This window comes from Trachymyrmex cornetzi, unplaced genomic scaffold, assembly GCF_001594075.2.
Source record: "Trachymyrmex cornetzi isolate Tcor2-1 unplaced genomic scaffold, Tcor1.1 scaffold282, whole genome shotgun sequence".
Classification (NCBI taxonomy): Eukaryota; Metazoa; Arthropoda; class Insecta; order Hymenoptera; family Formicidae; genus Trachymyrmex; species Trachymyrmex cornetzi.
This window is the reverse complement of record NW_017297505.1, coordinates 319,517-343,533: the sequence shown is the minus strand read 5'-3', so window position 1 is coordinate 343,533 and position 24,017 is coordinate 319,517. Positions and strand designations below refer to the sequence as shown.

Genomic DNA, 24,017 nt, shown 5'->3' with positions numbered 1-24,017 from the left:
ACTGTAATCATAACACAATATTTATGTAACATAAAGGTGTATAACAGTGATTGCGTACAAATTACTCCACGTTTTTTTATTTTTTTCTAACTTCTGCGGCGTAAATTCCGAAGTTACCTTAATTAGCAGAAAAATTAACAAAGCCGTGGAAAAGACGCGGGAAACACGAAGACCAGTAATCACTGATAAAAAAGATAGATGGCATAAAAGGGCATAACAGTTTTTAAATTAAGCAAGAAAATAAATTGCAAGAGTTGAAAGAGACATAAATGTAAAGACTGAAAGATAATTAAACTTATAAATAGGTAGCAAAAGAAAGAGTAGTAATGGGGCTAAAATAAAAGGTTGCAGAATTCGTACATAGAAAGAAATAAACCAACTCTTTGATAAAAAACCAAAGAGAGACGAATAAAGTCGGAAGTTAACGGGAGGTACAAACGTAAACAGGAGGACAGGAAAGAATAGGGAGGACCAAAAGAGACAGGAAGAAACGTCCTTGCTTTAGACTAGTCCGTATTGCCCGTAACTGTGCCCTCGTGCACACCGGCGCCCGTGGAGAACCAGTAATGACGTGAAAGTGCATCTACGAGAAGCGAGGAGACAGGCAGGCAGGTAGGCCGCCGTTCTCCTGGCAGTCTTGCTACGTCCAGGACAATCCCCTGGATCGTGGTCGGCCCGGCTTGGAGAAATTGTCTGCTTCTCGACGATCGAAGTGTTCGCCTGACCGAGGTGGCGAACGTCTCGTTCGCAGCGCGGTTGCTCTCTCAGTCACCTTCTTTTCTCGAGTGCGTTTTCGCTACAGCTGTCAAGCATTTCTTTTTCTTTTCTCCGATACTCGTGTTCGAAGGTGAACAATTTTCAGTGAGGTGATTTCGACAGAATCTTCGTCCTTTTTCTTGTGAGAAACGTGATCAGTTGGAAACGGAGTCATTTTCACTTGCACGTTCAACAATTTAGGTACGACATAAATGGAACAGAATTGATTTATTGTATTCTGAACGTTTACTATTTGTCGATTGATATTATTTATATAATGCGATTGTTGATATATATTCATACGATATGAATCGATTGTTGATATATTTACACGAGAAAGTGTAAAAATTGCAATGTATATGTGAATTACGTGTAAAGGCGGCCTTTTAATTATGGAAAGATTATTTAAACTGAGACGAATGTTAGCAAGAACAAATAAGATTAATGGAATTGTGTTTCTTTCAAGATCGTTCACAGATCTTATAAGATAAATCTAGTATATATTAAGCTTTAAACCGTTACACACACATTACATTAGTTAGTTCTAATGAAGATGTTTTATGCATGAAGCTACATCACCATATGTGACTTGAGCAATTCTTTATTTATTAATTATATTCTCCAACACGGAATTTGGATACGAATGGGATAAAGTAATTCTTACAGATTTTTTTATCACTGATTATGAATCCGTAAATGAAATTGCTCTATCACACTACATTTTTGAGAGTTTAAAAGTATTTAAAAAATGCCATTTTCGACATTTTTAGGTTCAATTTTCTCAAAAATGCAATATGATAGAGCAATTGCATTTGCGAGTTTATTTTCAACAATAAAGAATCTGTAAGAATTACTTTATCTAATTTATGATTTAGAAAAGAAGTTTAAATTTGTTGGACATTGTTATTGGATTGTGTAATTATTTGACAATAAATATTAAGTTACAATTTTTATTTTAGTAGCCTCTATTTTTAGAAATTAAAATTAGTCATATTTTGTTTATTTTTTTTCTTTTATAATAAAAGTTACTTAAACATATTTAAAAATTATAAATAATTATTTTTTATGTGCAACTCAGAATTTGTCATTCATCGCTTATTTGCGAAAAATTGCATTAAATTAGTTAACGTTTTCCTCATTGAAGAGTTTAAAAATATTATTTACATAATATATGAAAACAATTTATTTCAAAGGCAACATCAATAAAATACAAAAAGAAGGTTCTGTTTCAAACCATAAAGTTATATTAATAAAATTAATATTTTTTATATTAACTTTCAGTTGTTATCTCAATAAAATCCTTTTTTACATTATACTTTTTCAATAAAACTTCGGAACTATTATATTAAACTTCATTATGGTTTCTAAATTAATGGACATTAGCTTCAATAAATATGATAATAAAACGATAAGTGTAGACCTACTGAGAAATGCCAAGGAACGGCACTTTTCGCCAAGCGGAAGTTTCAACAGCGGTAAATGACCGATCGTGTTATTTACGCGCTCTCGCCACAATCGGCGACGATCAGCGTGTATTTATTGAGAAAAAATAATTGTTTCATAAATCCCGACTCTTCCTGTAAGAATAATCACATGAGTTTCTTTAAGTGTTCTTTTTTTTTTGCAGTATACGGGACGCTAACATCTCCGAAGCGGAGGCGTGCAGGAGATGCATTTTGCCGATATTCAGGCTTGCGGTTCTTAACAAAACGGAAACGGACAATTGATCGTCTTCATCGCTATTGATACCCATACGCTCACGAGGGAAAGAAATCCACGATGATCTCTGTGACTTCTCGAGTCGGCCAAGTTCTGGAGGAGTGCTGACAAAGCGCGGGATCGCAAACAGAAAAAAATGACCGTCGCAATGGAGCACAAGCGGAAGAGCTCGTGGGACTCGAAGGTGAGACTCGAATATGTGGCGCACTTTCCCTTCGTAGTTCTCCATGCTTTCTTCATTATTTCGTCGCGTTATTAATTAGGGATTCGGGCCCTCGTGCGAAAATGTCGCAGCTCGAGGCGAGGAATCGCGAGGCGTTATGAATCACGCACGAGGAGGAATGTATTGTTTAGCGCAGCGAAGATATAACGGCAAGCGTTGCGCGTTCGAGATATATACTTTCCAATTTCTTCGGATTGATCTTCCGACGTCTTGACGGAGCCTCTGGGCAGATAATTCATGATAAATCTTGAAGCCTATATGAACATTTCAAACCTGCGCATTTTCGAGCGCGTTAACTTCACAAACGCGTATTGTATATTATCTTTTGTTCGAACTTGCACTTAAACTTGCTTCTTTATTAGAGGAGGTTTTGCGCGAGCGGAGAACGCGAAATGGCGTAATATTCCTTTGTTGCCCGATGCAACGTCATATTTCCGTCTCGTGGTTGACTTTGTAAATAATCATTTCGCGGATAAGGTGCCCGCCCTCTTCTATTATCCAGAAATGATTCTGCAGAATGGAACGGTGGAACAATTGCAGGATAAACATAATCGCTTCCATAACTCGTCACTGACATTTCAGCCGACGTATTGCCTGTAGCGAGAAAGCGCAATTCTGATTAATTTAATCAACTCTCACGGCATTTCTTACATTATAATATATATTTTTTATGAAGAGAAATAAAATGGAATTAATTCTGTTCTTTGCGTCGGAGTGAGATCTTCCAGCTGTAAGAAATGATGCCGAATGAATCAACCTCACACAATAACTTCGGTGAAAGTCTCGCAGTGCATCAAACGTTGATGCTCACCTTCGTCCTTCAATTAATTATTCCGATTAATTTTCTCGCATTACAGAGCGATGTAAAGGTCATCGAAAGACTAACGGGACAATTGCAAGAAGGAAAATCAACCTTGAACTCGCACGTGTTTATTCACTATCACACATTGATATTCAAACGTTCTGTATTATTCCGATTTCTGGATATTTGCCATTTTATAAAGATATACTTTGTACAGAAATTTTTATTAAAATATAGATTTTTACGTATATATCCTGATGAAAATAAGAATCAGAGCCTAAGTCGAATGTAGTAGGAGAATAACAGAAGCGTAAACGAAATTTCTAGGAGGCGAAAATTGAAACATCAAAATGTAAAAGAAGCGTAAATATTTCTTTTACATTTCATTATTCCAATTTTCGCTTTCTAGAAATTTCTTTACGTTTCTATTACTCTCCCATTACATCCGATTTATACTCCGATTTTTATTTTCATCAGAGTAAAGTCTGTATCTTAATATAAAAATTTCTCTACACAAAATATATTTGTCTTAATAAAAATCTCTACACAAATTGTAATTAAATTTTCGTACATTTTGAATAGAAATGAATCGTTGACTTTGAAGCGTTGCACGCAAACGACTGAAAGGCAAGACGCATCGAGACGATTCATGATCTGCAAGTCGATACCGTATGCGGATTTTTTTTGCGGTCGCGTTCGTTACCACTGACCGTTGGATTATTGTGGACGCGATTTCTACTGAGGATAAATTATGTAAGCCGCGCCGAGTCATGCATTCGAAACTCCTCGGATAGCCAGGTGCATAAAATGCGTTAACGAGCCATGAATTGGTTATAAACATCAAGGTTTTTTAGATTTCAACCTTGTTCAATCTTGTTCTCTATCAACATTATCTAGCGTAATTCGAAATTTCTAATACTCGCTTCCTTTTGTGACAGGAAAAAATGATTTGTGACAATAACTCTTTTTCAAATAAACAATGATTTTTTGTGTTTTACTGTCATTCGCTTCAAAGATTCGCTTTTTGAAAAGGAAACCGAAAGTTCGTGGGCGTTGTGCACTGATAGAGGTTTAATTGAAGTGATAACATTCAATTAACAAAATAATTACCAAGATACCAATTCAAGTGTTAACGCTATTTACATGCGGGAGTTGTGCCCATTTCTGCACCTCTTTCTTCAGGCGTCGGGAGCCTGATTCATCTGGTTTTCATCTCCAGACCGATTGACCTTGTTCTCCAATAACCCTCCTTGGCCACGCGGATATTTACGCACGGCGAGTTGACGGGGAACTAGGCTGACCGGAATGGAGAGCGATGCGTTAGTTGGGTTGGGTTGCCTGGGTTGGGCCGTCGTCATCTGCTCTATTCCCGATACCGTTATTTCACGGACACCCGTTCGCGCGCTTCGTATTCTTAAAAATCACGCTTGACGCTTGTCGCTGGTGCATCGATGTCAAATTCAAATGATCGGTGGCAGTGTCTTATTGAATATCGAGAAGAGTTCTATATCAATAATTTGCTATCGTATATTCTTATATATAATAATAATAAAAGTCAAGTGACATGATCGGTAACATCTTTGCTTTTTTCATTTTGTGATTTTTATCTGCTTCCTTGAAATTTTTGGTTATTAGGTATATAAATAAAAATGATAATAATAATTTTATTATTATTTATTATTGTTATATTTTATTATTCATCAAACGTACATATAAAATTACAAGTATACAAGGTAAATTCTAAATAAAAAAAACTATGTCGTTTGAACGTTGAAGACCATCTCGGAATTGTGTTCAAGCCGCATAACTGAACTCTATAGAACTAGGAATGGCGCGAAACGATTTGAAATAATTTTCTGAATAAAATACATTGCGAGATACGATACCGATTATCTTGATGACGAAGACAGATTACAGATCAGAGATCATGTCCGCTGTCATTTTTTTCACGATCGTTTTTTTGTTGAGCGTCATGTTCCTGGGAGCTTACTTGTTACTACGTGGATAGTATGACTGAGCGGATTGTAATTCAAGACGGACAGAAACTCGTTCTTAGATTCTTACTCTTTTGGAAAGGTAGCTTGACGTTTGGTATAACGGTTATAACGGTCAAGAAAGTCACGAGAGAACAGTAGCTCCAATGACATTTTACAGATTCTTTTCACCGGTCATAGACATTGATTCTTTTCACGGTTGACAATAGACTGACACGTTTTTTCAATTTTGACGACAACGAGAAGAGATAACGCCTTTTTTACATTATTATTACTATGCATTCCGATCCATTCTATTTACATAAATTAGCTTATTTTATTATGTACAAATATATGTGCAATGGATGTAAAAAATATTCGTACAAGAAAAAGATAATTCAAAAAACCTTATTTTTAAAAAGTAAATATTATTCAGCGAAAAATGGCTCATCGAACTGATGTTAAATCGATATCTATACGATACCAATTTGGCGTTGATTTGACTATTGTCTACTTGATAATCATTTCTTGTTGAGTAATTAGCAATTTATTCATAAATAATAAACTAGACTACATATTTCTCAAAATTGTATATACCAAAGATGTAATAATTAAAATATATCACCTTATAATGTACGAGGAAAAAAAAATCGCATTTTTTTTCTTCGGAATGCACGATCTATAAATTGGTATCATTAAGATACCGTTGCGAGATATTTTCCTTATATCTTAATAGCCGATCTGAATTATCTTTTCAACGATTATGTAGAAACGCTTCTTTCTCTATAGCATTAATTTTTACATAAACCTGAGGTTTCTCTTTACGCGCGGTTTCACGGGGACGTAAATTCGACATAGCTTCTCATTTTGGAGTGGAAGCAATCTTTACCCATCGCGCGGTTTAGAGAGCGGTTCAATGGCTCGGCAGCGTTTACAACGGCCATTACGCATCGGGTCTATTATTACAGCCACGTTCGATTGGTACCGGAGGCAGTTGCCGGTATCGCATGAGACCATGTAAACTTTCACGAAAGTTTCTGGCCGTGGAAAGAGCGCATTTTCTATCGGAGGAAGCCTAATTTTTCCCGGCCTTGAAGTCACTGACCGCGCCTATTAACGGAAGAACTCGAAACGCGCCGGTCAGTCCGAGCGTGTCTTAATCTCTTCCTGCAATCGCTACCGATGCACCGCGTTTATCCGCACTGAATTCTACTTTCCAATCTGGTGCGTCTACTAGATCAGATCGGCTCGTCTCAAGCGCGAAACGGCCCATTATCGAGATCGGCATGGAACTCGCAACCGCGGTCAACCGCGTCCCTCTTACCTGGCATTTGCATTCTCCTTTTTACGTAGCCTCTTACAGATATAATGGCTTTGTTTATTTGAGCTGTTACAGAGTCGCGAGTAAAGCACTAACAACTCTCACATATGTTCTTGCAGCAATGATCGTTTTATAGAATATAGTTCGATTCGAAATAGGGAGCTCGTATTTGCCTTGCATCGTATTTATTATAAAACATGGTCATCCGCGATCACGAGTTTTACTCTTCAAACAAATTGTTATTCATTAGTGTGTTTGGAACTTTTAATCATTAAGGACAAAGATTAAAATCAATACAGAAAGATTTTTTTAAATTAACTTTGATTCAATTTCTCGATTAAGTTTAATCGGCAATTAATTCGATCAGCAGTGTTGCAAGATTTTTAATTGTCGTTCATAATGTAATCTCAAGTGATCTACTTAATTATTATACTGTGATAAATAGATAACATTTGTGCTATAATCGATCAAATGTTACCTTTTTATCAATAATACGGGGTGTCCCGAATTTTTTTTTAGTTTATCGATCTGCATGCTCTCGAAGTTTGGCCATTTAAATTCGGGACATCCTGTACGATATTATCTACTTATTAGTGAATATACATAAGTATATCGATGCATAGATTAAATTAAGAACGATACATACTTAAAAGTCTTGCTGTTAATATCTATTGATTGGGTTATAATTATTGATTAACTCAATTATTAATTAACTTAATCAATAGATACCAACAGCGAGACTTTTAATTAATCGTTTTAATTGTATTGTTCTTAACGATCAATAACTTCAACAGAAAATTAATCGAAATGGCTTTTAATTGTTGAAAATATTTCTAAAAGAAATTTTGCTGAATACTTTTCTAATTTTTTCCTGAATAAAATTAAAAATAATATTTATATTTAAGAATATCTTTGTATATTATTTTTTTAATGTTATAATTTGTTTTTCATTATGCATTATTTTTCCTTCACGCGAACATCTTCGACATTTGTTTCTTTCTTCGTGGAAGATCGTCTTGACCTTTTACTTTACATGGCAACAATCGAGGAATCACCTGACACTTTTACTTTGCATTCAAAGCAACTTTAATCTTTGTTATTTGTCAAAAAAGGAAAATTATTCATGCTTGTAGATTTCCGGCTTATTCTTTCGGTTTGGAAGCAATAAAGGGTATATCGCGTGCACGAGAAAGATTTTTTAACGGAAACATTGCTGAACTAGGTTAGAACAAAGCAAAGATACACGAACTTTCATTTGACTTTCGCAATGTCTTTCGTACTATTGTTTGCCAAAGTCAGTCTTTTTGTCGCTATCGTAAATCTTATGTAACGATCAAACGAAATACTAGTATACTCTTATAGTTTCGAACTAAACTTTTACGCTAAAAATTTAGATAATCTGCACTGAAATAGCATTACTAAAATATTGTAAAATATATTTATTTATTATTTCTTTTTTCTTTTTAACTGTTTTTTCAAAAATAATTTTTAGAGACAATTATTTGTAAATAATTATTTGTTTTATTATGATACATATTTGAATACGAGAGAAATAATTCTTTCAAGATTTCATAAAAATTATTATTTTTATTTGTTTTTTGCACGAGAAGTCGTAGCTTAATTTTAACAATTTATTTTAAATCCATACGGTTTTTACTGCTTTTCTCACTACGAATGCAAGCAGAGTTTGAATTGAGAAATAAAACGTTTACAGTGTACGCTATTTCCAATAGCATTTTGATATTACATCAGAGCCAATCATGCGCAGCAAATAAAAATCATTGCACAGTCCAGTACATTGTTCGCGAAACTGATATCCACGAACGAAAGGCAACCTCTCGCATCCAGTTCATCGTTGTATTGCCAGTTTCATAACGGACACGATAGAGGCATAACATTTTTATAAGTCATTCTTATATAACGATACAGTGCAAGGAACTTTTCTGCAATCGCGGTTTTGCGGTGGAGAAATGTTTTAGCTAACGTTAAACTATTACAAATGTTGCGCACTTCATATGCGAAATATATTGTAAATTAATCATAATTTTGATAAAACATGCAGACGAACATACAAATTTATATTTTCATACCTCATCAATAATTCTTTTCTAAAATTTTGCTATGCGATATATCATTATCAGTTTAATTGTTCCGCTCAATATTCTTTCTACCTTTCTCATGTTATCCAGCTCATACACTTTGGTAAATAATAGGTGTAATGAATCGATTGAATCGCGAACTCTTGACACAGTTTAATAAACCTATATCCTGTAATTATACGCGGGCGTGTATCTGTATGGTTAAACTCGCCTTAATTAGATAATGACTACTCGGGCGTGAATCGCACCGCGAAAGTGATTGAAAATAGAGTTCAAGATAATATCTCATTCTCCAGCTGCTACATAATGCGTGTTTGTGTCTAAACATGGTTCCCATGTGTATACTTCGGGTCGCGTGAGAAAATCGGTCGACTCTCACGGACGTCGTTTGAGTATCCACTGTTACCTAACGTTTAGATCATTGCCCGCGCTCTGGTCTGTCTTTAACGCAAAATAGGATGTCTGCATTTTTCAACGAAATTCAGCGTGTGCAACAGGATCAGCTGGATGCATGTCAGTGCGGCACACGAAAATGCGGTTTGTCGTATTTCGGCGAGTAAAAAGATTCTCGTGCTGTTTAGACGGGTTTTGGTCTTTAATCCTGTACGACCTTTGCGGCGAAAAGCAACCCGTAATTCAGACGCTCTTTCAGTTGCCCATCCTAGTTGCATAGGCGCGATCCTTCACGCCGGAGCGTGTGCCGGGTGTAGCATTTGAGAGAACGGAGCGGAGGCGTAGACACATCGACGATATACCTTGTTGTGGGCCGCTGCAACCGAGCGTGGAGATGCATCGAACGCGACGGGGAACGCGATTAAATAGACGGATGCTATTTAAATTTAAATAATTTATTCATGAGGGTTGCTTGCTTGCTTGAATTTCTTGAACGAGTGAGGGGTCACGCTCGCATGCGATAATTAGACGTGTCAATCGTACGCATGGTTCAGTCGATACTGTTGCGTGACACGCAGTTAGGATTATCGAGAGAACGTGAGGAGTTGAGGTCATAGATTTTTATATTTTCAACTGTGGATGCACGAACTCAGAATTTCTCTGTCTACATTGAGAAAAAAAACGTGGTATAATCACCATAATTTATAGCCTATAATTTATAGACTGTAATTTATAATCATTTTCAGCTACAGTCTTGGCTAAAAATATTAGGCACCTAATTTTTTTTATTTATCTGGAATTCTTTTAATAATCTGCGTTATTACCTATTGATTACTGGCATTATATATAAGTTTAAAGGAAACAAATGTTTTGAAACAAATGATAATTTGCAACAAATTAATTGAGCTTAAATAATAGTTAATAAGGTATATAGTATTTTTGACCAAAACTGTATGTATTTTTTGATAGAATCATAAATATAATTATTGTTAACATTATAGCAATAACTATAAAAATAAAATTTTTCACCATAATTATTTTATCATGCAATTATATAGTCACAAATACCAAACATTTTTCTTTCGGTGTGGACTTTCTCGGATACTTTTAGATGTCAAAATTTATTAAAAAACGACAAAAGTGTCTTTTAACTGTTGTCTTAAGATAACTACTCATTCTATGTAGCGCAAACTTACGGCGAAATCGGCTCGGATTGCATTGCTTTGTCTTGACTCTGAGACGGAAGTGATGCGATCGTTAATGCAGTTTGTTTCGCAATGAGGAATCACGGTAATCCCTGTTCTTTCGGATTGGTAAAAATTCATTGATGGCACGAGGGAGCGGAATGTTTCATCAGCATGGAGAAAGACGCCGCCCACTATTATTTACTGAATAGTTTCAGCAATCTTGCTTTCGTAATGCTATTACTAAGGCTATTACTTTATTTCATTATAGAAAATATTCTCTTTAAATATATAGGAAGCGCACGAAATATGGATACTAATAACATAACGTTTGTTCGCGCTCACGTTATGCATTTCCTATTAAAGATAACAGTCACATGATTGATGCGAGAGATTGATGACTATCATGATTAATGTTTATTCTTATAGTTTTTTTAATTTTTTTACATTTTATGATTGATTGTTTCCTGTGATTAATAGTTATATATTGATATAGTAATTATTATCTCGATATTTAATAATTATCTTTCCTTTTTTAATTTTTATTTGAGTGCTGTGTTGAGTCCACTTTAAACGATCTATAATTCGTGAAAAAATTCCATTTATAGTCTTTGTATAGTCTACAATACGAAGAAACAAAAAAATCACTCAAAATTTTTTGAATAATATTAGTTGATATTACTATTTTTGAGTGATTATTTGACAAATACGTTTAGTTGATATTGTATATAGAATACGTTTAGTTGATATTGTATATAGAAACATCCTTAAAATTACCAGTGTAAAACACGACTACGTTTTTGCAGATTTCGGTAAGCACGGTGAGCACCCGAAGATTCAGCCGTGCCGGAACACCAAGTTCAATCTTATCATCCGACAGTGACATCCGCTTTACGAGGAAACTAGGCGGGCAGTATCGCTGCGGATGCTGTGTCCTTGCTGCCTTTTTGTTCTTCCTCCTCTTCTCAGGAATCTCCATATACCTCGGCTGTAAGTACCCTGCAGAAATTGCACGAACAACATGAAATTCAGAGACATGTTTAGAAATCTAAAAACATGTTTAGAAGTTCAAAGACATGTTTAGAACATTGCGTAATTCTTTATAAAAAAATTTTCGAAAAACATCACTCGAATGGACATTTTAGTTTTTTAATACAGTATTTCCGCTATGAATAATATGGCGCTATCAAGACATGCAGTATGCGTCATTTTGTCCTTGTATTACATCTAATGATAAAAATAAAATAACACAATAGCGTTGATAGCGTGTTCCTCAAACATAATCTAAGTATTAATGCCAACACGATCTTTGAAACGCATTTTGTTTTTATTTTAATAATAAATTAATGTTTATACGTTTTACATAACATATTCACAAAAAATTTTATAGCATAAATAAATTGATATTTTGTGACTATTGTTTTTCTGAAATTATAATAAATGTTTTTGTATAAAATTAATTTAACATTACAGCTTTCGTGGTCTACTGTGCAATTTTTAATTTATATACGATTATTAGAGCATTATATTGGTAATATGAAGATAATGATGTTTAATTAATATAAAATATTTAAGATTAAATTTTTATTTATTTTTGCATTTTCGAAAATGTTTTTCGATTGAGATATCCGTCTTAATAATCTTTCTTCAAGTAAAAGCCAGACACTTGTGGAATACATTAGTCTTCCATTTAGACAATTTATAAAGTTATTGTACCGTAGAAGGATCGTTGCTCGACGAACTCGAGAGCGATGCTCTTCTTAGAAAGTAAGCGTTTTGTCGAAGGATTTAATTGGCTACACATTAGCGATGAAAGATCGCGCATTATTCGAAACGTGATGCGTGTACCATCGCAGTTACTTCCACGCTGTAACTGCATCTCGGCTACACGCTGCTATATGTTATTTTAAGTACACGTGTTATCGGCGAAGGCATTTTACTGAACCGAGACATTTTCGTCATGCAAGCGCTACGGCCGCTTTCACTCGCTGTGTTCTTGCGTACACGCGTCGTGGGTACCGAGACGAGCAAATGCAATTACTCCACGGTTAACCGGCAATCGGCGGCCTGGCGGGCGTGAAATTATCCAGCGCGGTAACGCATCGCGATCGCGAATCGCAGGATGGACGCGTTCATGGTGCATGAACGTTTCGTGGGCTGTGAAGTGCGCGATCGACGGTAACTCGCCGCTTTGTCCGAATGAATGGCGTTTCCTTGTAGGCACGTGCACTTCACCTTGGTGTATCACGCTAGACGCACACGGACGCGAAGGAGGGAAATAACTGTATATTGTGTCACATTACATTGGGCGCTTTCCATTTGATGACACAAGTCGACACAAGTCGACACAAGTCGACACAAGCGTCGTTCTATCCTTGTTGACAGTCGGAGAGTGACAAACATAGAACGACACTTATGTCGACTTGTGTCATTAAATGGAAAGCATCCATTAAAAGCAGATAGAGAAAAAGAGGATCTATTACGCGCAAAATTATTATTCTGAAAAATAAATTATTGTTATTATTAGTTTCTTTTTAATTCCTAAATAGAGCACACGACCTCTCAAGAAGAAAAACAGTCCAAGTCTTGATTTCTCTCAGTTTCTTAAGAATTTTATAGTATATTATAATTTTCACAGAAATAAGATATTAGCTCACTTTTCAATTCTCTTAGAGATTAGAAGGAATAGGTATAGTGCAATTGAAATTTTCGAAATTTCATATTTTACAGAAATACTTAAGTATTTTGGTTTCATATGTTTATTAATGAATAGGATTTATGACAAAGATATTGTATTGTTTTGTTTTGGGTGATGTCAATTGCGTAGTAAAACGGCTTTTAAATACAAAATTATATTTATAAAGAAGTCCGGCATACGATTTCACGGAGTAGAGAATGTACACTGTGAATGTACGATTCCTAACGGTGAACGCATTATTTGCGTAAAAATACTAGCTTAATAAAATTACGTATTCATGAATGACATATATGTTACATTGAAGTTTTTATAGGTATATAAAAGAGATTATATGTATCTATATGTATAAGGCCTGGTTAATGTTTTTCTTTAATTGATTCCTTTTTCTAACGCGTTACTTGATGTCAGGATAAAATAAAAAAATTCAAAACGGAGGATTTAATATGGCGGATAAAAAAGTTTGATTATTATAAAACTTGGTTTTAGAGAGTTTTCAATTGCAAAGTAACATGAAGTTTCCAATTTTACTTTATTGAAGATCGTCAATACTGAAGCTTTTTATCTCTAGATCCTTCATAGACGTTGCTACACTTTTGATATTTGAGAGAGATATTTCTAAACAATATTTAAATTTAGAAAAAATCTCCAAGAATTTCCTAAAACTGAGTTTCACGATAATCAGATTAGTTTTTTGGAATTTGAATTTTAAAATTCTCTGAGGCTAAAATCGAATTGAAATTCAGTGACCCTAAAAACCCTTAGAAAGCAAAATCAACCATAAGTTACTTTATCAGAAAGTTCCGAGAAAGTCCTCACACAAAAGTTAAGGATTTGTCTTGGCGAATGACTAATGTAAGGTCAAGGCCGCATATCCTCGACGTAACAATGATCATTTGTTACGGAACAGTGATTTGAATGCTTTTGGACGGTGTCTTCAAGTTGACTACGGCAACTCGCCGCGCGAATCACGACTTTCAATAAGAGAAAATTGTGTCGAATGCTTTCGGATTACTATCTTAGCGGACAAAGTCGAAGTTGAGTTAGAGAAATCGATAGATTTCTCAAGCGATGCAAATTTCGCTTCTTTCAAAGACCGCTAGAGTAATAATTATTGTATTTCGATGTGATATTCGCAATATGATATTTTAAGAGATACGTGGCATGATGAATATTTTATTCTATTGCTGAATAACAAAATAACTATTCAGACTAAAAAAAATAAATTACAACAATGGCACTAACCGCAATATCTCCTTTTTCGAAGGTAATACATTTTTTTTTTTTTCGAGAATGATTTTTTCGAGAATCTAACGCGACTGCTAGGAAAAAGTCCGATCAAGAGTATATGTCGGCGCTTCTTCGAACACTCGGTAACTCGGTCAGACCGTTATGCGTGCGTGCTGAAAGACCTCAATGGGCTTTGGCCGCATCACCTTCTTCCTGCCTTTCATTCTCTACACTTCGCTTGTAAATACGCTCCGTCCGTTCGGTTTTGATTAGCGGCATTTAATGCATACACTTCGTCTTTTTGCACTATGTGTTTTACTTTAATGTAACTCTCCTGCGAATGCATCGGAAATAATGATGGCTATCGCGAATTCGCTCGGGAGTGATTTACACCGCACTTAAACTTAGCTTGTTAATCGCCGATGCAGACGCATCTCTCACATCCGAACAGCATGGAAATCAGCGATTCTCATCGCCGCTTAATTCGTGTTTACGACCAAGAGAAATAAGAGGTCATGGAAGATGCAGCACGAACGTGCCGGTCCATTGAGGCTTTCAGCTGGCAAACGTATAACGGTCTGACCGAGTTGCTGAGCCGATGGGTATATGCCCAGTTCAAGGCTCGACCTTAAAGGTGGGGATCCGTGTCCTTGAAACATTTTGAATACCAATTTATTCTGAATTAGCATTAAAATGACCAACAGTTGATTAGTACTACAAAAAAATGGTTTCTTTATATATTAAAAAATTTAGTTTGATTAATGAGAAAAAAATAAAAAATCTACATTTTCTTCATTTAATGAAAAACTTGTTTTCTTCTCTCGCAAAGATTCTTTCTACATCATTAATTCAAAATATAAATATTTATTTTGTATTCTTTATAGATGTTTTATATTATTCATATATATAATTTTCTTCATTTTGAAAATTATTTTAGTAGTTTGTCAAAATTAAAACAACCTTTGTACTTGTCACTGGATAAGATTTAAATTCGGATGGGGATAGTTTATTAAAATATCAGATTAAATAAGGAAGCATAATTAAATTTGTTTATTTGAGTTACTACATGTCATTTGATGTTTATCAGAGTAATTGTCTTGTGCTAAAAGTGCATGAGAAAGTACTTCTAGGCTAATGTGCATTTTGTACGCGCGATAATGCTAGATATTCCATGTTCATTAGTCACATAAGAAAAATATACCGTACACCACGAGTATCCCGTCTCGGAAGCAAACCATACAGCGTACTCACGAGAAAAGGTATAACCATAGGCGTCGCTATTACCCAGCTAAGTAATTACATTATCTTTCAAAATTTCTACAATTTAAATTATTCTAATTATTACTTTTTTTTCTTAAAAATATTCATAAGGCGAGAAACAAGACGCATGAAAGATTTAAGGATATTCTCAAAGAGATTGCAAAATGTGTAAATCTTTTTAAATAATGTGTAAATAAAGTAAAAATCTGTGAGGATTTTACGCGAGAAAAAAATACAAGTTAAAAGTTGAAATCTAGATAATCAATTGAGGTTAAAATACGAAGAAAAAAAAGCATTAGAAGAGAATTAGAAAGAACGTGTCGCAATTATTCCCAGAAAAAAATGTTCCGCCGCCCATGACCGTATACCAAAGGGTCAAAGAAGTTCTCTCACCAGACAAGCCGCATTGAATTGATGGGAAGGGGGCTCGGTGAAAGGTGATTCCTAGTGAGAAACTGAGATCCCTGCAGGCACCTGCGTGCTCCCGATTTGTCTCGTTTTACCCAACGCGCGGAAAATTGGCCGCGCCGACGTTCTAATGACAACGCTTGGCTAGCGAAACCCGCCTCGACATTGTTGGCACGTTTTGCACGCTCGACTCTATCATTTCCAATCGTACATGCATTAGAAAGCCAGATTGTGCTACGTACAAGGAATTACGTGAGACTTCGTGCGCATGGCCGCCACGTTCTAAATTCCTTCCCGCGGCTGCTTATCGGTAATTTTGCGAAACTGCCAGCGAGCCTCTGAGAAAGAGATCACTGGTGACCTCTCTCATAAATTCGTACGGTCCTCGTCAACCGACTTCGTCGATAGAAGTACAAAATGTCATGCGGAGGTGACGTTTAATAAAGTAGAGAATGATAATGATTTATTACGCTTCTAACGGTGACGAGGACCCCACTGTAATTTTCACGAGCATAATATATATCGGTAATCAACTTTCCTTGAGTCTACAGCATAATCAGGCCAGCTCTGTACGCGAATCTTTTTACCTTGATTAATGCCACTGGTTGAGTAATACATCTATTAGTATGATCGATGCGCGGAGAGCAGTGAAATTATATCGCAAAAAGATTCCGCGCACTCAACAATTAAGCTATAATAATCATGTGATATTTATTTATATCTTTCTTATCCTTGACATACATCTATATCTTTTGAAATTCTTTTTTTTACACGATATCTCTTTATTACTGTGCACAAAATTTCTCGTATCCTACATTTGGATTTTCTACTCGTTTAATTTATATGTTTTACATATAAATTAAACGAAAAAAGAACAGTTTTGCTGTAATATCTAAAAATTTAGCTAGATATAAAACTGAACATAATTTTGTTAGATTATCAAAATAACTATGTAAGACACTTAAACTGGTTAATAGTATTTCAAAACTTATTGCAGCATTATTCATGATGTTTGAGTTTCCCATATTGTGAAAAATTGTATTAATTATTTACACAATAAAAGATGATAGTTAAGTGAAATTAATAGTCCTTGTACTAAATATATACATATATATTTTTATATTTAGTAAATAAATTTGTACATTTTTTTAGTGTACATAATAATTATTTTGATGGTCCAATAAAATTATTTTCAAAACTGTATTTATTTAAATTTTTAAATACTGCAGCAAAATTCTTCTTGAATTCTTTTCATTGTTCTTTGCAGTGAACTTTTTGTCTTACAAATATATAAATGTACTTGTTTTCGAGCTATTTTGTCTTTTATTACTTTTACGAATTGTTTTATAATACCTAAATATATTAGCATCAAATATTTTTCTTTTATTTTAGACACATTCCTTACATCAGATCCACCTGGTGATCAAGTATTTCTTGCAACGTTCCGAGTTACCGAAGGTGATTCCTTCACCGCGGAATTGGCTGATCCCTCTACTGAGGCTTTCCGGATACGGTCACGGGAGTATCGCGACCGCCTAAATCTTATCTTTCGTCGCAGCTGGCTGAAGTTATCGTTCCTCGCATCGGACGTCCTGGCGCTTGACGGGTAACAAAATTATATAATTTTACAATATTATCATTATATGGATGTTCGATTACTTTATTTCCTACATTCGCCTTTTTTCGTGCTGCGTCATGAGGCACACTTATAAAGACGCTTGCAAAACAAATTGTGCAATATCGAGTCCAACAGCGAGTCACATGTGAGGTCAGAAAATCGGCCAATTACAATTAGATCATGTATACCACGAGCTCTCCTTCGGCTGGTTTCCCCGTCATGAAATCCGTTTTCGTAGACGGGAAAACGATGGGACAAAGCCAATATACACTGATGTCACGGAAACTGATGAAAACAGCTCAGACCAGTGCGGGAGAGAAATCGGACGCGATCGTTTCGCAGCTTTCTCGTGATTTCACGACACTTGCTCCCTTTCAGCGTTCAATGAAATGTAACCAACATTATTGCGGCCACGCTCATCAATAATGTATCACACTCGAGTTTGTAGATTTCACTCAATTTATCCTCACCGGCGAGATGAGTTGCATTGTTGCGGAATCGCATCATGCAGATGTATCTGACATAAGTATATCATAAAGAAATTATGAACTCGATTTGACACAAATTATGAACTCAACTCGACAAAATCCCATACAATTGTACGTTACAAAATTAAGATCATATTTTAATGAACAAAAAATATTAGATATTTTTTATGTCTATTTAATATTTCTTGTTTATTAAAATATGTCATAATATCACCAAAGAATATATTTTTAACATAACAAAATGTCATTTTTATTTCACAATCCTTAAAAAATTACCCGTTTTGAGTTATGACTTAGATGATTTTTTTTATGAAGTTAAGTTCACTTTTAATGATATATAGAGTAATCCTTACCTAACTCATTCATGATAATAACTCGACATTCACGTTTTTTGAATTGAGACTTTTAAAAAAAAGAGCGATATCACTTTCGAATAATTACCTTGATCGTCGATAAATTTAAGAATTATTTAAGAATTAAATTTTAAAGAGTTTTAATACGTTTTTTTAGAGAATTTTCTTTCCCAAAATAAGCAGTTTATACTTGTACGTTTATAGGGTAGAAGGCCGTGATTTAGTGGTACACTTTGATGTGAGATTTGACCCGCGATATCAGACTATAACTAATGGGAATATCGTGGACATTCTGTCGCGGGAATTGAATCCTGAAACCTCGCGATACCTGACAAATCTGACGATAGAAGCGAAGAGCCTCGAAGTGCAAGAGAGCCTGAAGGCCCTCAACGCGCAGAGTAGTCCGCAATTGACCGTTTCAACATTACCGCCGACAACGACAGCCCCTCCGCCAAGAAGATGCAGCAAGTTGGACTTATCATACTGTAAACATCTCCCCTATAATATCAGCTCGTATCCGAACATGTTGGGACATGGATCGTTGTCGGATGTCGAAGAAGATGTTATTGCTTTTAGGTATATTTCCCTAAATTAGATAAGTCCACGGTGATCTCAACTAGATTAGAAAGAATACATCATTTTTTACAGCAAAAATCATACATTTTATTAAGCTTTATTTTATTGAAATAAAAATTGTTGAAAAGGACATGAAAATTTTATAAGTTCAATTATATTATCTTCTTGTGTAATTCTAAAATATTATTTTTTATATTTTACTATTAATTAGATATATATATCTATTTAAAAATTACAATTATTGCAAAAATTAACTAGCTTGTCTTTTCTTATTATATTTTGAAATTGATAATGTGATCTAAAATTAATATATACATATATATATATAATTGTAATTAGGGAACTGGTGGACGCAGAATGTTATCCGTTAGCCTACGACTTCGTTTGCCAAGTGTTGCAGCCTGCATGTCGAGCAAGTCAACCGGAGGATCTGCTGGAATTGCCTTGCAGGAGCTTCTGCAGGGAGTTCTGGAATGGGTGCGGTAATCGTCTTCCCGAGAAGATAAAACGCGCTTTGGATTGCTCCAACTTTCCGGAGTATACCGGTCCTGGCAGCTGTAGGCCAAAGCCAGGTACGATTAATTAAAACAAAGCATTTAATATAATCACTCTTTAATGAAGTTACAAAAAGTACAGTATTTGATACTCTCTAAAACTTTTAGAATAAATCTCACTCTGAAGGGTGAATATCTTATTCTTAAAGATTGAAAATTAAGACACTCTTTTTCAAGACTGTCTCGACTTTTACTCTTTATAGTGAGATTCCATTCCAAAGATTTTAGAAAATAAGCTAATTAGTTAATACGAATATCAATGTATTATAGGATGCGTTCAAGCGCTTCAGTCGAAAGCTTTATCTTCGAGGATTTGCGATGGCGTGATTGATTGCCCGGATCTTTCTGATGAAAAGAACTGCGCCTACTGCCGGGATGGTTATATGCATTGCGGAGTAGGAAGAACCTGTGTATCGCATACTAAGCGATGCGACGGCAATGCGGACTGTCCAAACGGCAGCGACGAGAAAGACTGTCGTAAGTAATATGATGAGTAATACAAGCAAGCGAAGGATTGTGCTTAAAGATGTGTTTAATAAAAGTATTAATTAATTTCTAATAAAGAAGTGAGGTTGACTAAATCAAAATAAATGCTCTTTATTTTTATATTTTGTTGCAGTATTCTTGGCATCGAGTGTCCACGAATTAAGATCACAATCCTGGAGCACACCGCATGTGGCAAAATACAATAAAGAGGGCTATGTTGTATTCAATGAGAAAGGTACTATTGGCAAACTTTGTACCGCAAATTTGAACGCTACTCTACCAGAAACGGAAATGGATAATGTTCTCCAAACAGCAGCAAGCTCATTGTGTACTTTACTTACATATACGCAAGTATCTCTTCGTATAAATATCTCTTTTTTGTAACATAAACTGAAAATTAATGTTTTTAATGAAAAAATTTAAACTAAAAGAAGGTTTTAAAGGAATTTTCATTTTTGATGAAGATATTGTATATATATATATATATACATACATATATATATATATATATATATACACATATAACTTCAAGTTAAAAAACAAAGTTACTTTCCGATTAATCTAATATATAATTACATTTTGCACAATTAAAAAAGAATTTCATAATTTATGAATTATTTTTTGCAACTCTTCAATATAGTGGCGTAGCTTCGGTTCAAGTAAGGACTGATGACGAAGAGGATGTCCCATACGTGTATATGGAAGATCCCTCAGCACCGGAAATTACTTTTGTTCGGGCTCCTTGCCCAAGCAAAGAAGTTCTATACGTCCGTTGTTCCGATCTCGGTACGAAGTAGAATCCTCTACTTATTCGTTACATAAGTTGCTTTCTATTTTCATACAAACTGATACCGAGTCTAAAATTATGTAAGTATTTTATACTCAGATAGTGACGTCACTACTTGCTTACTTTAGAGACAAAATTATCGCATAACGACATAGGTTTATAATTTCACTTTTAATGTAAACTAACAAGACTCATAAACCATTCGAGACTCCGACTCATCTGTTGTAAATTAATTAGGTGCTCGCAGTATGATTAAATTATTATTTAGTGAATTTATATTTGCCAAAGTTTTATGACATGCTTGACGTCTGTTTGAGAATCCGCTACAGTTTTAGGAATCTGAGAATAATTCATCATGGATAGCTCGTTTAACAATATTGAGTGTGAATACGTGTAACTTTGCTGAAGATGACTCCAAAGAGAGTGGAAACATTTAAGAATTCGTAATAAAGCTGTACATTATTTATTATTATGAATTATTTTATATGAATTAATATTTATGCGCACCTATTTCCGCGCTGACTTTCGTTAGTCTTAATCTTACAGTTATATATTTATTATTTTAACAAGACTCAGTGAAGCACACAGTTTCAAGCTTGTGCAGATTATAAGTAAAACTTGTAAATTTGTAAATAAAAATTGAGATGAATCTCTCACATATCAAAATTAAAGGCAGGTGCATTTAACTAAGTTATAATATGATGTCACAAATGAAAATTATCTGAGTTTTTATGTAAATGGAAAGTAACTACATATAACAAACTTTTTGATGAACGCTTTGGCACAATTATGCATATTATTCTAAACTTTTTCTAATTTATTGTTATAATTTTTTAAATTAAAATTATTACTTTTATTATCATTTTTTTATGTGCGCTCATCTTATATCCTGATTTTATCATATTTCTGTTTATATTTTGATCTTGCTCATTCATACTTATGTTTTGATTTTGATTTTTGAAAATCAGAATGCGGAATACAACCTCTACGTACTAACGGCGGTACTAATGGTCTCAATAAGATGGCAGAACCTGGCGATTGGCCTTGGCATGTTGCACTCTTCAAGGAGGGAGTTCATGTTTGCGATGCTACTCTCGTGGCGGATAATTGGTTGCTTACAACTGCGTACTGTTTCCAGGGGTAAGTTTTATAAAAAGTACACTGAGAAAAATTTCAGGTTGAATAAACAAACCAGTAGATCATATCAATCAGAATTTTGTTATCTTAATTAGAATTATAATAGATTCAACCGTTTGATGTTTAACCAGAATTCCAATTAATGTAATCGAACTCTTTCGAGTGCATATAACGTATTCAGAAAATTTTTTACATCCTAGATTAAGCACGTAATCCCTTATAGAATTTCTATGAACGTTCTGTGAATATTCGTACATTTTTAAACTATTCTACGTTTTTAGAAATTATATGCTGTGTAGGATCATATATAATCTATATTCCATTAAATATTGTAATTGTAAAATTATAAAGTAAAAAATGTAGTTATCATTTTTAATATATTACATTACATAAATTCTGTTCTTAATTTCAATGGCGTCCACTTTTTATAGTCAACCGAAAGCGGAATGGTCGGCCCGACTCGGTGTCGTACGACTTTCAAGCACATCACCCTGGGAACAAGAACGCAGAATTGTCGGTATGATCAAATCACCGGTGGAGGGCACGACCGTTCTGGTGAAGTTGGATAGACCGGTGACGACCTTTTCGGACTTCGTGAGACCGGTTTGTCTGCCCTCCAGCGAGGATCCACCGAGTAACACATCGCAATGCAACACTCTTGGCTGGGCGAGAAATCGTATGTACACAAGTGATCCATAATTGCCTTTCAAAATTTAGGAAGTCTATTTTTAAAAATTGGAATATTTTTTATGAATTTTTTGAGCGCTATTAAATATTAAAGAATAATTTTAATTATTAAAAAAAGTTTACTTAATATTACATTACTGTATTTGAAGTATATATCTTTTATTAATAAAATATTTATATTTAAAAAATATATTAATATATATCTATATTAACAATATATATATATATATTTTTCTCACTCACTCACTTTTTCTCTTCTGTCTACATAGAATGCTTACATCAAATATATATATAATCTTATTTTTTTGGTTTTAATAATTAAAAAATAAAGTATAAAAAGATTCGAAAAAAAATATATATATAATATTTCTCTTTTCCTCTCTTTCCTAATAGGCGATGTATTGCAAAGAGTACAACTCAAACATAGTGCAATGGAGAAATGCGAGAATATCAGCATTCCTTCAGTGAACAGTGTCTGTACCGAGCAAGCATATTCCACGGATGATTGCAACGTAAGTTAAAATATTTCACCATAAGCCTTTTGCTTTTTATTCTACTAAATCACTTTCTGTTGCTTTTATTCTTTTACTTTTAGATAAAGTTTATTTCATTATATCTCAAGACATAAATAAATTCTAAGTAATAAACGGAATTGGTTAATCAGACGAAGTAACTCTTATCATTTTAATTTCAATAGGAAGAAGAAGTCGCCGGCAGTTCAATGCTGTGTCTTCAAGCAGATGATCGAAAATGGGTACTGACAGGCATCGGTAGTTGGAGGATAGCTTGTTCGAAGGACGGCATTGAAAGACCTCGATTATATGATAAAATTTCGTCTCATATCGATTGGATCAAAGCTACCATTGGCTAAGAAATCTATTTGCGAGTTAACATCTGATAAATGTTACACTGCGAACAAGACGCATGCTCGACGCACATATGACGGATCCTGGAAATGGAAAGAAATGACCATTGTATTAAAATAAGGGACTGATATCGAAATTGTGATAGAAATTTCTAAACTATTACAAACGATTACGATTGTTACTACACGCCGATATAACGACTTAATCGCGTCCGCCTTGCACAAATACATGTTGCTGTTATCAATACATAAGTTTATTAATTTCGATGTATCCTGTTAATAATCAGCGGAACGTGCAATCGCATTCTTGTAAATATTTAATATCTTCTTTATGTCTAGGATATAAAAAACCTGTTACCGTGGCATAATTTTTTAACTTATTTTTCTCTTTACATTTATTCTA

The 24,017-nt window shown here is 34.5% G+C and overlaps 1 protein-coding gene across 2 annotated transcripts; it reads left to right on the top strand.

Moving 5' to 3' along the window:
* Nucleotides 1–723: 723 nt before the first annotated feature.
* Nucleotides 724–24,017, top strand: LOC108762242 (atrial natriuretic peptide-converting enzyme). Of its 2 annotated transcripts, XM_018509156.1 has the most exons (14): nt 724–957; nt 2,384–2,659; nt 11,277–11,460; nt 17,456–17,669; nt 18,727–19,098; nt 19,438–19,670; nt 19,923–20,129; nt 20,272–20,485; nt 20,779–20,924; nt 21,894–22,065; nt 22,494–22,738; nt 23,143–23,261; nt 23,447–23,622; nt 23,656–24,017. In XM_018509156.1, the coding sequence occupies exons 2-13, from the start codon at nt 2,612–2,614 to the stop codon at nt 23,618–23,620; spliced, it is 2,328 nt and encodes a 775-aa protein (XP_018364658.1). In that variant the 5' UTR covers nt 724–957; nt 2,384–2,611; the 3' UTR covers nt 23,621–23,622; nt 23,656–24,017. The 2 variants fall into 2 exon arrangements, with proteins under 2 accessions (XP_018364658.1, XP_018364657.1); XM_018509155.1 differs by having other exon boundaries at nt 23,447–24,017.

Bases quoted from the DNA above. Each gene is read 5' to 3' on its own strand.
- LOC108762242 (XM_018509156.1), top strand. From the start codon at position 2,612: ATGACCGTCGCAATGGAGCACAAGCGGAAGAGCTCGTGGGACTCGAAG. The intron at 2,660-11,276 runs GTGAGACTCGAA...ACGTTTTTGCAG, and splicing joins AGAGCTCGTGGGACTCGAAG to ATTTCGGTAAGCACGGTGAG. The intron at 19,099-19,437 runs GTATATTTCCCT...AATTGTAATTAG, and splicing joins GAAGATGTTATTGCTTTTAG to GGAACTGGTGGACGCAGAAT.